The sequence below is a fragment of the Pleurodeles waltl genome, chromosome 6 (assembly GCF_031143425.1).
Source record: "Pleurodeles waltl isolate 20211129_DDA chromosome 6, aPleWal1.hap1.20221129, whole genome shotgun sequence".
NCBI lineage: Eukaryota > Metazoa > Chordata > Amphibia > Caudata > Salamandridae > Pleurodeles > Pleurodeles waltl.
In genome coordinates this window covers 197,986,212-198,000,963 of record NC_090445.1, presented here as the reverse complement: position 1 = coordinate 198,000,963, position 14,752 = coordinate 197,986,212, and the positions used below count along the sequence as shown (strand labels likewise).

The window sequence follows — 14,752 nt, the reverse complement described above, 5'->3', positions numbered from 1 at the left end:
TCTCTTGCTCATAATTGTGTTTTTTTTTTTTTTTTTTTTTTTTCTTCTATATTCTTTTGAATTTCCTTAGGAGCATAGGACTTATTTTTTCTTAAGGGAAATATAATGTCTTATATAAGTGGCCTGAGATGCCACACTTATCAAATAATAAATAACTTCATCTATTGCTTCAAGGTTTCTATGGTTACCCCCACTGCAGTGTGGACGAAACTGTTTTGTCAGCCTATTTATGTTGTGTTTAATTTCACTTCATTTCCTTGTTTTTGATAAGGAGGCGGATTTATGTCATTATTAATACAGAAATTTTGTCTTTAACTCCTTTACCTCTCCCTAGCCAGTGTTCCTTGCTCTGCCCGTGGAGACAAAGCCAGCTTCCCAATCAAAGTCTCCAGAGTAAGACGTACATCATCATTGGACACAATCCTTGGGTCTTATCTGCAGGGGCAGTGGCCAAGGGACCCTGATGGTGTTGAACCTGTGGAGACCAATAACAAGTCAACACAGGTATGTGCCTGTTTATAAGGGCAGTGTAACACAATAGTGGGTCACTCTAGACTTAATTTTAACACCAAAATGTGTTAATGTGGGATGCATAAATCATCCACAATGAAACATTTGATTCAGATTATCTAAACAAATGCAGTTGTTGTTAGGAAATCTGAATTACTTATTCAAATATGGCTGTTACTTGCAGTACTGAGCTCGTTTTGCTAAAGTCATAAATGTTTGTGCATCAACTCTGTCTAATATTTTACACGTCTCTACTGAATGTAATGTTTTTTTTAAATACCAAAAAAAGCCATTATGGTACTTGTGCTGCTTCAAACACTCAATAGGATTCGTGTTAAACCCTCTCATCCTACTTTGTACTTGAGGAGTTCCACATAGCTGCAGTTACAGTCCCTTCTTCCTATCCTTGCGCCTTGTCCTTGCTGGCATCTAGCGCAGGTATAGGAGAGGGGCATCCATCTCATTGCCAGAATTTCATTAAAAAACACAGCCACAGCCACTGATGTTCCAAGTAGTCTTAATCTACGTGGATTGAGTGCTGGGATCTACTCTGCTTAGCCTAATATCAATTTAAAGAGATGTGGCTGTGGTTATGATTGGGTCTCGAATTGTAGAAAGTGACAATGAATAGTGTTCAAGAAGTAACAGGCATATCTAGAAGAGCAAAAACAAGAAACGATTAAGTGCATGTACACGTTTCAATGAAAAGATGATGCAATTGATGTTAAAAATTTTTAAGCCTTTGGTCAGGATTGTACTGAAGAAATGGTGCTTGATCAGCATTTTTCATTTGTATCATTGAGACGTATATCTTATTGTAATTTGTGTTCTTGTATATTTACATATTGATATAAGAGAACGGTAGGTAAGGAAATGCTACTTTACTATAACAGTCCACTAGAAGATCCTTTCCAAAGTCTTAACCTTAGAATAATTCCACCCTACCAGCCTGGTCCTAAAACTGTTTTTTTCTATGACTCCTGCAATCCCCTTTTCCAAGTAACATTTTATAATGTGCACCTACAGGAAAACTCAAAAGAACTACAGTAATTGAGTAACGGCGGCTGCTCCTTTTTAAAGCCTTTTTTCTGCAGTGAGTGATGCTTACTTGGGACTAATATCAGACCTCAGATTTTACTGCCATTCTTTGAAGATTCCATTATGAAACCAAATCAGCAATGATAGATGGGTCAATTATGAATTGGGCATGGATCCTTAACTTGATAACTATTACGGATGAGTAACTGCAGAAAAGCCACCCACGTGCCCTACTGGATTCATAACCTTAATGTAGTAAGCCAGTCTCTATATAGCGTTGTCTACCACTTAGTCGCCCAGGAGTGAGACAGAAGGCAACTTCAGAGAATGTGTGTTTAGGGTTAACTAGACCAGTGCAACACTTGCATCAAGAAACCACTCAGTAAAGCTCCCAGACTTATACAGTTAAATCAAGAAGTATTTTATGATTAGAATATGGTAAAAAACTACTAAAATTGGAACGTTCACTGGGAAGTTATAGCTTCTTAAAGTGACAGTTCTGTTCTACAGGATTTTTTTCCTTCTTCATGGACAGTCAAACGACCTGTGCAGTACTCACAAGTTGCTACTAAAGGCTTCCTACCCCTCCAGTCACCCAGCACAACTCCCAACACTAGTCAGCCTCTTCTCTTCAGTCAGGCCGGAGAGGCTGGATGAGAGTCATCTTGTGCAAGCACTAGACAACCATTCACAGTTTCAGAGCTTCTTGTAGGTGTGCCTGATATGCGTCTCCATGGCAGACAGTCTATGTGGTCTTTCCCAGTCTGCATAACCAGTACACAGTGCCCCCACTGACTCCCTCCCCCCATTCTCAGCTCCCAGGCCAGGCTTTTGCTCTTATTCCAAAGTCTTTGCCTTCCTCTACATTCTGAATACCAGTTCACGGTGAGTGTGAGTGAACTTTGCCACTCACTTTCCATTTCCAAAACAAGCTGTGGCTAAGTCATTAGGTCTTTCTTATGCAGGAACTGTTGGCTTTGCCAATGCGTTTAGTCATGTTGAACAAAAGGTATGGCTGCTGCTCAGCATGGCTAAAAGTTAGTGTGAGAGTGGAGTGTGGGATAGCAAAGGGACATGGAGTGGAGTAGTGTTGTGGAGTGATGTAGTGGAATGGCATAGTATGCATGGTGTGGTAGAGCTCTGCCATTACAGACAACACATTTTCAGTTGAAATGAGCAATACGTTTTCACATACAGTTTTACCGATAAAACTATAAATAAGCGAACAATGTGTGGAAATAGAATCGCCTAGTGTACTGATTTATTTTGATGGTATTTAAACATTTGTTTCCATCATACTTTCGAAGAATGTGCTTAGTTTGTGCTTTCCTAATTCTTATATATTCTGAAATATTTGCAGAGTTCATTTACACATATTTAAATTTGGTGGTGTGCTAGGCAAAAAACATTTGTTTCGCAGTACCCAGCAAGATTGCCACATAAATCATCTCACTTTAAAGTCAGAGAAGGAAAAATAAACACCAAGCTCCCTTGGAAGACAGAACCCAATATTGTACCTCTGTCTTTGAACTCACAGCAAATGGGACAAGATAAGGACAACATTTAAAGGCCTGTTTACAGAAAGAGAGCACTCATTGAAGAATACAAGGGGAGGGTAAGGGGGAAACAAGCTTTGCTCCACAGGAGGTACGAAGATATGCTGGACACCCTAAAACAAATAAAGCCAGCAAATAGAAAGTCAGAAAATGTCAGTTACAAACTACAAAGCCAATGGTAAGCAGTGGGTGGAATGCGTTCCCAGGAAAGTTTTCAAAATACTCAGTCCAGTGCCAGACCAGTTGTGACTGACCAACTATCTGCTTCACAAGATGAGTCCTTGAGTAACTGGATTGAGCTAAATGATGGATCAGCTCACAGTGATGATTTTGTAAAACAAAAGTCTTAAACTGTGCTTGCGACTGTGACCTACCCTGACCAACAGACCTTATCTGATTCGAAGACCTGCTGCACACTAGTTTATGGATCCGGTTACCCCTTTCTTAAACTTTCAGCAGTGTGCCATTCTGGGCTCGAGCTATAAAGCCATACACAATTCTTCTTACACCCCACCCTCCCTCACGTCAGAGGGTCTGTGTTTCCATGCCTCTCAAGCAAGCGACAGGCAGCAGAAGTATACCTGACTCCAGTCCAATGCTTATCACTGAAACACCAACATAGGAAGCACCAAGCAGAGTCCGGGGGGGAGAAAACACCCTATTGTCATTCCCTACACCTACAGTGTATGGCCAGTCTCTCCTTAACAGCAGAGGCCCCGCTATATGAGTAGTCAGTGAAGTATTTTAAAAGGTTTACACTAGTAATGTTCAAAAGCTGAGCTTACCCTGTTTTAGTCCATCTTCAGTGGTTATCTCTCACTTAATACAAAGGCTAGTCTCACCTACTCTGATCTGGTGACCTCTGATCTTAGACTTCAATGGAGAACAGACTGAAAATCTAGTTTCCCTCTTGTATCCAAGCCATGTCAGCTCTTTTGAAGATTCACTGAAGAGCATCCCTCATCTCCTACTGGGCTTCCTACAAAGATGGCCACCATCTTGTCAGCCCTCTTTCTGCTTCTGAAGACCCCAAGGAGGTCATGAAAAGGCCAACCAGCTAGTTTGCAGTTCTCTTCTGGAAAGAACAGGCAGGTTGTGCACCTGAAGCTGAGAAACTGAATACGTCAAACGTATACGCCATAAAGGAAACACCTGCATAGAGAAACCAGATTGTGGTTTCTAAGTGTGTAACGCCAAAATACCAGCAATGTCTAGCAGAGGAAAAAGGACTGGAACCATGGAAAAACTACACTTTGACTAGATTTTACTGCAGTACCTTCCCTGGGAGTTGGGCATTGCAGAGTTTAAAAAAACAATTCTAGAGTTATGGTTTACCTACTTGAGCCTTTTTTGTGTCTAAATCCACTCAAACGTGCACTTATCTTCATGTGGCAGGTAGTGGTAGCTTGACTCACCCCTTTTGCCCATTTGGAAGCAGTAAATACTGTGGTTGTTTAATCCCTGATCATAGCGTTGTTAATACAGAATTTGGAGCATGGGTGTGTAATGTCCTCGACCCATCTACAAGAAGTGTGGACCTAGTTACCTGGATGTGTAAAAATTGCACTTTTGGTTTCCTTCAGTGTTGAAGATCTGCACCATTTGTGTAAAACGTGCACTAACTGTCTCCATGCTAATTGTAAATGCCTGTAAAGTGCCGGATAGACTGGCACAAATTGTGGCATGTTGCCCAGTTCCAATATTTCTGAACTTCTCATAGCAAAGTTAGGAACTTTGTTTCTTGCATTCATAAAACAATGTTTATGATCATCTATGCCATTGTTGTCTTTCCTGAAATGTCAGGATTAAAGCCTGAAGTGCCAGTCGCATGCCAACATGTTTTTATGGTAATGGGACTAAAGAACTGGGACAGAAAACTCTGGGAGATGTTCCCCAGTCTGTGGAAAGCATCTTTGGATAGGCTTTTTTGGGGGGCTGAACAGCCTAAAAGTACACTTTCATTGCATTCCAAATGTCATCCATCAGTTGACTGAAGAGTGCTGGGAGAATCTGTGATCTCTTGACTTGATGTCTTCATCTGTGTCCACTGATACAGGAATGTTTTGAGTTCCTACCTAATATGAAAGAAGGCTTATAGAATAAGGAAGGTGCTGTGGATACGTGAAGCAGAGATTTTGCGTTTTGTGACCGGAAATGGCCTTTTCAAATGTACCATACCTATTTTTAGCGAGCCAGCCTGCAAATACCGACTCACAAAATATTAATTGCAAGTTCCAAGGGCGTCCCTTCCTAATTGCGACTCGCAGGCCCATGTAGGATTGTTTTGTGACCACAATTGCAGTTGCTAAGCAAACAGTTACCACAAATTTAAATTGGTGGTAACCCATTCGCAAACAGGAAGGGGTGTCGACTCCTTTGTACATAAAAGTGAAAATCTACTTGTCCCTTTGGTGCCATGTAGTGCGACAACAAATTATGGCAGCACTCTCATTATGTAAGAACTCTGATAATAGCCTCTCTGATCATGCTAAGACTAATTCTATAGTAGAGATTGAATATTTGCAATTTCAATCCCTACTATAGCAATTTCCTTATTTTGCTACCTTTCTGCTGATCTACGTACAGGGGCTGGCGAAAGCAGTTTCAGGGCTGGAGTGCCTTTGAGTCAGCAAACCTCCTAACTTGCATGTTTTAAGGATGTTCACTAGATCTTCTCTAAACTTTTCTATAAACTCAAAGGTTGGACATTTTCTCCTGACTATGGCAGAAGTAGGCGTTCTTCCAGGATCGGGAAAAAAGTGGTTGGAGTCAACGTGAATTTGTAAACGCTCAATATATTTTCGCATAAGCAAATATACACATGCAAATATTTTCTAGGAGTATGATTTTCATGGTCTACTTCTGTAAGTTCTTGTGAATTCATGAAAGCCACTAATTCAGACATAGCCTGAGTGCCCTTTTGTGACTTTTTTTTAAAGACTTGGGTCCCTAATTAGGTCTGGTGTTAACCAAGATAATTTGTTTTTATTAAATTTCTATCTCTATCTATTGGTTGGCTTCACTGTGAGTGATTGCATTCTGCTGTTCTGCAAGGAGCATATTGGCACGCAAAGTCTTTTTTTTTTTTTTTTTTTTTCAGTACAAGGTTCTACTGTGGCAATCAGTGGCGTAATGAAACTGGAGTGGGCCCCTATGCAAAGAACATGGAGGGGCTCCCCTCTCCAGACTCACTTAGGGCAGGTGCTGTGCTGAGGGAGAGTCCCTTGAGCGGTCCCCGCACTGCAGGGGCAATGTGTGCTTTTTGAGACCAACAACTTTTTTTTTTTTTTTTTTGGTGCTAGTGTTCATTACAGTTGTGAGGGCTTGACAGCTCCCACAATAGTCTTACAAAAGTTGTGTCAAAACAAGGCATGTATTGAGAAAACAATAAGATTCACAACAAATGTTGGATCGGTTGGCTTTGCCAGTACTTGTTTGTTTTCATGCTTCCCATATTCTTGTTGAAAATGGTTACACTGATTTTTCATTAGGAATATTTATTGAAAATACTAGCATGCTACAACACATTTTACTAAATGATGCTTCGAAGAATTAGCACCTAATTTCTTAGTGATGAAACTTTTTTTTTTTTTCCTACTTTACTTTTTTTTTTCTGAACATTTTTATTTTGAAAGCAAAGAATCATCACTGTTGCTTACAAGCTTCTGCAAACTTTTGAAGCGAACCAGAGAGCATTCTGTGAGCATTATACTTAACCTCAAATCTTGGTGTTTTTTTTGTTTTTCTTTTCCTTTCTTGCTATTTTTTTTTTTTTTTTGGCATGGTTTCTATCCTATAAGGCTAGAGTTGGAATAATACACACGATATGCTGTGCTGAGAACTGCATCAACTCTCTCTTCCCGAAGGTTGTGGGTGTCCTATTTAGCCAGTCTCTTTAGGATAAGGTACCCTGCTAGGAACACACCCACAAGGAGTACCCATCCTTACAGATCTCTTTCCACAAGAATGGCTGCAGTATTTGAATTAGCCCATTTTTCCAGAGGGGAGAAGTAAAAGGTTATTCTTGCCTCACAAATGTGAAACCTTGACAGAGACAAACCTCTTTGAAGATAAATGCCACCAGGGAATGTAAAGTGTGGCGCTAAAATATCTCTACATTTCTTGCGTACCTCAGCTGTTGTGTGTCCTCTGTAGCTTTTTGTTTATCAAAACTTTAGATGCAAAAGTGGCTGTGGGAGAAATGTGTGGGTGTGGGGGGGGGGGGGGAGGTAATTATTTTAAGGAGCAGATGCTTGCCTTGCAGGAGTGCTCATGATAGTTTTGTTTGAAGGTAGATACCAGACACAAAGTGAATACGAGGTTCAGTTTTTAGGCAAACGTTATGATCTGAGTAACCGATAATAATTAGTTTCAAGTGCTGCATCTAGGTCCTGCTTTTCAGTAGTGAAATCCTGATTGTTTTCGCCCAAGGTTGGATTGGCAAGGCAGGTGCTCTGAAATTGGGAGATGGGCCAGTACCTCAGGGCCACCTGTCGGCTTTTTTTTGGGGGTGGGGGGACTTTGTAAACCGTCCCAAGAGACTAAGGGGGTTATTACAACTTTGGAGGAGGTGTTAATCCGTCCCAAAAGTGACGGTAAAGTGGCGGATATACAACCAGCCGTATTACGAGTTCCATAGGATGTAATGGACTCGTAATATGACTGGTGGTATATCCGTCACTTTACAGTAACTTTTGGGACGGATTAACACCTCCTCCAAAGTTGTAATAACCCCCTTAATTTCTTCCCCAGTCCCGGCCAGGCCACTTTAATGTGGTGCCAGTATCCTAGTCACTCCCTTCCATGTTGTAAATTGAGACTGTAAGCCAGGTGTAGCTTTAGCCTTTGGGGCATTCTCATCTGTGTCCACTGCTCTACTAGTAATAGTGTCATCCTCCACCTGGCCATCACCTTTAGGCCATAATGAATGTGCGGAGGGTGGGAGTATGCCGGAGGTTGTTGGCTCACTGGCGGTCCAGGTGATTTGTGCCATTGAGCCACTCTCTCAAGTGCCTTTGGAGCAGGAGCAGCCCTGTGCTTTTCTTGACAACTCCCTTGCCAGTTGCCGGGTCACTCCACTGAGGATATAGGGGGTTGGGGGGAGGGGAGGCAAGAGAAGTAGCCTCCCTAGCAACCAGGTGTTGTCAACTCAGCCACAGTGTCTTTTAGGCCTTGTTGTGGGGATTGGTGGGGTTGTATTTACATAAAACTTGATGAAGTGCCATGGTCAGAGCTGCAGACGTTGGAACTAGGTTCAAGTCCCATTGTCAACATCCTGGGATTCTGGGCAAATCACTTAATCTCCCCTAAAGTAAAATCACCTCACCCTAAACAGAAATGATTTTTTTTCTTGTGTAATGTAACTTGTGCTCGTGTAAATTGTCCCAATGCCTTTGGGCCTAGTTTACACTATTTAAAATTACAAAAATAATAAAATATAGCCGGTCCGAGATGGTGATCCATCAAAAGGTCAGTCAGGGAACGTGGGCCACTTTTTTGTGTGTGTCCAGGCCTAATTATGATCCCAATCCGACCCTGTTTTCACGTTGGAGGGCTTTGTGCTGTAGTATATCAAACAGTGAAAAGATTTTAAGATGGCCGCACCAGATAAATTCAAGGTATTGAAGCGAGTGACACTGTTTGCTAATGTAAAAAAATAATCTGTAATTGGTGGGCAGGGCTCTGGCCCAATTCTTACTTGCCACTGCAGACATCCTGATCAGTGTTCATCTGCAGTCTAATATATTTCTCGGTGCTGCATGTCCAAAGTATAAATCTAGGAGGAGAAGCACAATAATATAAACAAGTACATTCCGAAAAGGGATGCCTCTTTGGAAACAATCCAGTTCCTAAAGGGAATAAACATGGAGAGGGAAGGGAGCATGCTTTCCACAAACTGTTCATAATATGAGACCGTCGGGCGAGAGAGTTCGTGAAGGCTTCACTAGTTGAATTCTCTTTCTTTCTCTCTCTCTCTCTCTCCATTGGGTGGCCATGTTTGAACAGCATGTCTGCTGGTTTTATTTCCTGTCTCTTGTACCGCAAATTGTATTCAGCCTCCGTCCTTGATGCGAGATGTGCTTGTAAGGAAATGGACCGCTCTCATGATTTGCATTGGGCATTTTCAACAGTTAGGGTTGCCCGGTGGTATTTTGTTTTGCTCTGTGTTTAGTGTAATTGTGAGATCTACTCCCCCCCCCCCCCCCCCCCCGATTAATAAACCTTTTGTTAGACTCTTAATACTATTTTTGTGGGAAGCTGGCATTGCAATTAAGGTTGCGTTACTGTATGGTGTTGCTGCACCAAGGCTGTTTGCCTAACTTTTACTGTGAGTAGTTCTTTGCGTGCTACGCTACCCTCACATAATCATACTGTACTTGAGACTGACCGTTTATTCACCCTTACTCGTGTGTGTTTCGCGGTTTCTGATTGCTGCCTTTTCAGCTGTTTATCTCTTGCTGGAGAGTCAGGAAGCGGTTGCACCACAGCTGGAACAGAAATACCGGCATCTGACATTTCCTGCTTTTTCTCATGAGCTTAGTGCAGCTCTTGACTGAAGTAATTGTGTTACCTACCAGTCCTCCTCACCCATCGACCCACTACTCCTTCGTCCACAGACTATTGCAGCACTTTTGCAAACTAGTCGCCTCTTCCTGTGCTGCCTGATGGCTATAGTAGTGGACTCCCTCGTTAGGAGAGTGGTGTATGTCTGAATGAGGGCAAGAAGGAGTGCTGAAAAGCACAGTTCATTTTATCAGCACCTCAGTGGGTGCCTCTTACCTGGTCTGACAATGGGAGTGCGTGACATGCTAGCATAATTTGCTGTAGGCAGCTATTTTACCATGTTTTTCACCTGTGACTTCGGTTCACTCTAATAAAAGTAAGTCTGGTGCTGGATGGGCATTGCAATATTTTAATGCAGAGGTTTTGTTAACTTGTGACAACCAACACTGTCTTCTTTTTGAGCTGGTTCTTTGGTAATCCTACAAAACCAAGACCATATTTCAGAGCATATAGGGGCTAGATTTAATTGTTCACACACTTATTAATCTCGAGCTCCGATTTCTCACACATAGACAATCTAACGCTTTTCCTCCACCCCTACAGACTCCTTTGTCATGGCCTGAAACAGCTTTGGATGGAGCCAACACAGGGGCTCACAAGAGGTCTGCATCATGGGGCAACAATGAGTACCATAAAGACGTAAGTATTTTGGTGATGCCTCATTTCACAGCCAAAGGAATGCACGTTTAGGCAAACTTGTTTCACTACACTCCTGCAATATATCTTGTGTGCTCAGATATCTTCCAAATCTCTTCAGTTGAGATGTTCTTATGAGCTGCTGCCTTTCCCGGTCTTACTGTTGCAGCGCCAAGAGGTATTGTGTATTTGCTTTACTTTTTGTGCTAGAAATCCCCAGTGATCTTAACTGGAAAGAAATTAGACCATCAATTTATTGCTTGTTTGTTATTGGTAATGTGCCTAGCGTACACCACTTTGCCATTGTGAAGTACCATACGCTTAAATATTTAGAAAATTGTACTTGCTTCAGCATACATTGAAGAATTTGATCTACTTCATTTGTAGCCTATCATGTGTGGTTCATGTCATGAATTTGGTTAGATGGCTAGGATTTTCATGCTACCTGCAAGACCTAGTTCTGTTACTATTCAGATCTTGAGTACTGTTTCCCATTAGTATCTTATGGGCATCATGTCATCAAAAAGCTGATCAGAAATCACCTCATTAGATGTTAATTTAGAGCTTTGCTGGCTAGTACTGCAATTGTGTGCATCCCATGCAGCACATCCTTAAATTTTCTCTTAGGCATGCCCTTTCCTTTTTTTTTTTTTAGATAGAGTGTGCAAACGCTTTGACCTGTTGGAAGTATTGTGGGCTTTTAACCACACACACATCACTCACTCATTCCTGGGCTTGCCTTTCAAAAATCCTTTATCATTGGTAAATGCTTTGTTTATCCCTCCTTGTGGCGGTTTTGTTACTGCCTTGCAGACTGCCCCTGTTACATGGATAATTCCACGATTGCAGATATGTTTGACTGCTAGCGAACTTCTTTTCCTTTTTGTGGGTGTCCTTCACTCTCATGGCAGTCATGGCGCTTTGAATCGGCTCGCTTATGTCAACTGTTTTACTTTTCATTTTCAGTGTAAGTGGCAAGAAAAGTCCAGTTAGGAATTTACAACGTTAATCGCTCGAATTCGAGCAAACGTAAGACCCATTGCATTGCATTGCAGATGCTTGTTATATTTTGTTTAGTCAAGCTTTGTGGACTTAAACCTACTTCTTGTGCTCAGCTAATCTCTTACAGCGAGTCTTGTCCCTGATGACCTTTTGGATCTTTTCCAACTCTTTCTTTATTATTTTCTTGCTTATTTTTCTGTCAGTCTGTGGCGCTTAATTTATAAAGTGTGACAAGAGGGAAGCTCTTGGCACAAAAGCACAAGCTTGGGAGAGGTCATTCACTCACTAAATAAACAAATGAGTCTTCAGAAGCTTTTGCCACTAAAAGATTGGATTGGACAGAAAGATGGGCTGGAAGAGTGTTTCAGATTTATACTACTGCTATGGAATCTTAAAATGAGTAATTTATGCAGCAAAGTCCCAGATTTAAACCCTGCACATTGTATCGTAACCATTGTTGGGACAAAGACCAATACATAGTTTCTGTAACTCTCTAGTGATCTAATCTGTTTCATTAAGTGGTTGTGCTGCATTCAAAAGGATGAAAAAGGTGGAGGCTTGTCCCTGTACCCCTGAGAGATGAGAGCAATACTTGAAGAGTAACGAAATTTCTTCTGTGGAAACATATGCCACTTAAATCTATGACTAGCTGTTTATTATTTGCAAGTATCTGGATAAAAAAAATACCCTTTAATAATTCAAGAAGGGCAAATAGATCGCTGGACTTCATACTAACACCCAGATGCATTAACTGAGTTATCTCATTAGTATAGTATATTACAAAATCAAATATTGACTAAATATACCACATTAAAAAAAAATATATATATTTTTTTATAGTGCATACACATTGGGAAAAACGCACATTTCTGATACAGGATAGGCTTGACAGTTTAAGCCAAACAAGTCAATATGGAAGCTAGACCACGTCTTTATAGCAGTCCATACCCACTGTCTGCCTTATTTTCCTTCACATTTATTCTCTTATTTATTTTTATTTGTAGTTACTTGTCGATAAATTGCTTCCAGAGTATGTAAAACATAACATAGAATACTCTACAAAAAGTAAATGTAGTAGCTTATGTTTGAATAGGTTGTCAAACCAAAACGTGTGTTTGTTGTTTTTTTTTATTTTTATTTTTTATTTTTTTTTTATTTATTTATCCTCAAATAGAGTAGGGAAACATATATATCTGCATGTAACCCACTTTTGCAGTCGCCACTTACACTATCAGGCCCGACTCAGAATGGAATAGGGATCCATAGGGTACACAGTTTGACCTACCTGCAATTTAAGTAGAGGATTAGTTGAATGCATATTATATTGACTACACTGATGAACAGCAACTGAAGTGATCATCTCTCAGCATCTACATCGGATGAAACCTTTTCATAGCTTGCTGTAAATCAAAGGGCGAAACACTATCATGAAGTCACTTTGCAAGGCATGGCGGAATAAATCAATTTTTAGATTTTTATCTTGTACCGAGAAAATGAATCCACAACCGTCTCCAACACCAAGTTTACCAACCCAGTCATCAGCAGGTGAAACAGTCTGTGCAGTGCACCAGTGATACTTTTTAAGGCACTACTGCTCAAGAACTGGAGAACCTCGAGCAGATGTGCCTCTGCAACCAGTGACTTCACACGCAATTCTCTTCAGTCCCATCCTTTCCTTTCATATAACACCCCTTGTAGGGGTGGGAGTGCACTGTATTTTCCCTGTACCAGTTTTATTATAAGCTCATGACAAATTCTTACTATCCACAATTTCAACATGGCTGTTGCATAGAGTTCCATACTCCAAGCCAAAAAAACAAATTCATCAAAATCTTACAAAACAAACCAACATCTGCAATTTATTTTAGAATCTTTTCTAACCCACCTTTAGAAGTGATCAATAGAGAAAGTGCCACCTAGAGAAGAGGAACAGGGTCTATTCTATTTTCTTTCTGTAGAAAGATAGCACTTAAGACCAATTTTTGGTTTGAGACAACTGTATTGTTACGTTGACATCATTCAGTCCTGGAAGATAACATACAGGAGATGATACTGCTGTTACAGCAATGGGATCCACGTGCATCCAGCAGTTTGGAGGTTACTAAGATTTATGGTGAGATAAAATACTACCATTTTAAAATTGTTCACTTCACAGAGAAGTTGCCAGCAAGTGTGTCCTCAGTGCCACTCTGTAGTGGCAGCACCTCTACTTCACAACATAATACATTTTCATCCATATCTGGATTACTGGATGGTTGGGGGGGAGGCATGATCTTGTCTGTGGAACAACAAAAATGTATCCTACTCATGTTGGAATTTGCAGTGAATGTCAAATTTTAGTTTACTGCCCGAACAGATTCAAAGAGTTAGGAGAGCACCCTAAATTTAGTGTGGACCAAAGTGTATCCAACTAAAGAGTGCTGGTGTTTCAGAAAGATTCCATTTGACAGATGTAATTTCCTCTGACAGTGTGGAAAGTTATGAAATTGTTTAGGAATGAAAGCTTCATGCACAGCTCTGATAGTGAAGACTTGCGACTCATGCACATGACTGGTGGTATGGGAGGAGCTAGTATTGGTAGGGGTCAGTGTTCAGAACAAACTCTAGTGGTGAAACCCAGTGTTTTGTGTTTTTTTTTTTTTTCCCCCTCTCAAAAGAAAGGCCGCCAAGAGATGCAAGTGTACTCGCAGACCTGTGGTACCCGTCTTAGAAAAATGGAATCTCCATGAGAAGCTACAGCACATCTTATGGTTGGCACTAAAGGCATTGCATTAGATTTACAAACTTATGAAAAGATTCTGTACATCAATGTTATTGTGATAAGAACAGACAATGACAGGCCTGTATTACTCAGATTCTGGGCAGAGTACACACACTCCACAGCTATTGCAAGTACTGATGATTTTGAACCTGGCCATCAGTCACCATATTCACCCAATGGCAGAACATATACAAGCAGGCATCAGCTTTGAGTTCTGCTAAACAGAGGCCATTAAAAGGTATGTAAATGGGAGATAAACCCCAAGGTGCTACAGACCTATCTTTACCAAAGGGGTGGTGGGGTTTATATCTTTACTAGTTTTCAAACATGCCGTACAGAAAATGCCAAATTTACACCACCCAGTATCCACAACCGCTATGAGTTCAGTCAGAATTATTTCATGCCAGTCATAGCAGTGATCTATTTGAAATGTGAAGGTTTTCAGAAAAAGGTGATTTGAAGTTATGGGAGCAGGTCATGTTTACTGTTTGAATCTAGAGTACCCTGAAGCATCAAATAGTCGCATAAGGAGATAAAGCAGCCATAAACAAAGTAGAAGATGCATTCATTTGCGTGACTGCTAATATTTTGCACTCACTTGTGGTGAGAAAATGGTTCCCCTTATTTCTCCTAATGGAACCTTATTTAAGTTAGTGCCTTTTATTTTTTATAAAACACCTTTCAA

General features: G+C 40.8%; 1 protein-coding gene across 3 annotated transcripts in view; it reads left to right on the top strand.

The window, feature by feature from the left end:
• FAM117A (family with sequence similarity 117 member A) overlaps positions 1-14,752 on the top strand; it is a 161,961-nt gene that overhangs the window by 21,361 nt on the left and 125,848 nt on the right. For 2 of the 3 annotated variants that reach the window (XM_069237802.1, XM_069237801.1), the window contains exons 2-3: positions 335-504; positions 10,212-10,307. In XM_069237802.1, coding sequence (XP_069093903.1) covers positions 335-504; positions 10,212-10,307 — 266 coding nt within the window. The remainder of the gene's footprint in view (positions 1-334; positions 505-10,211; positions 10,308-14,752) is intronic. The other variant, XM_069237800.1, reaches the window with a different exon arrangement.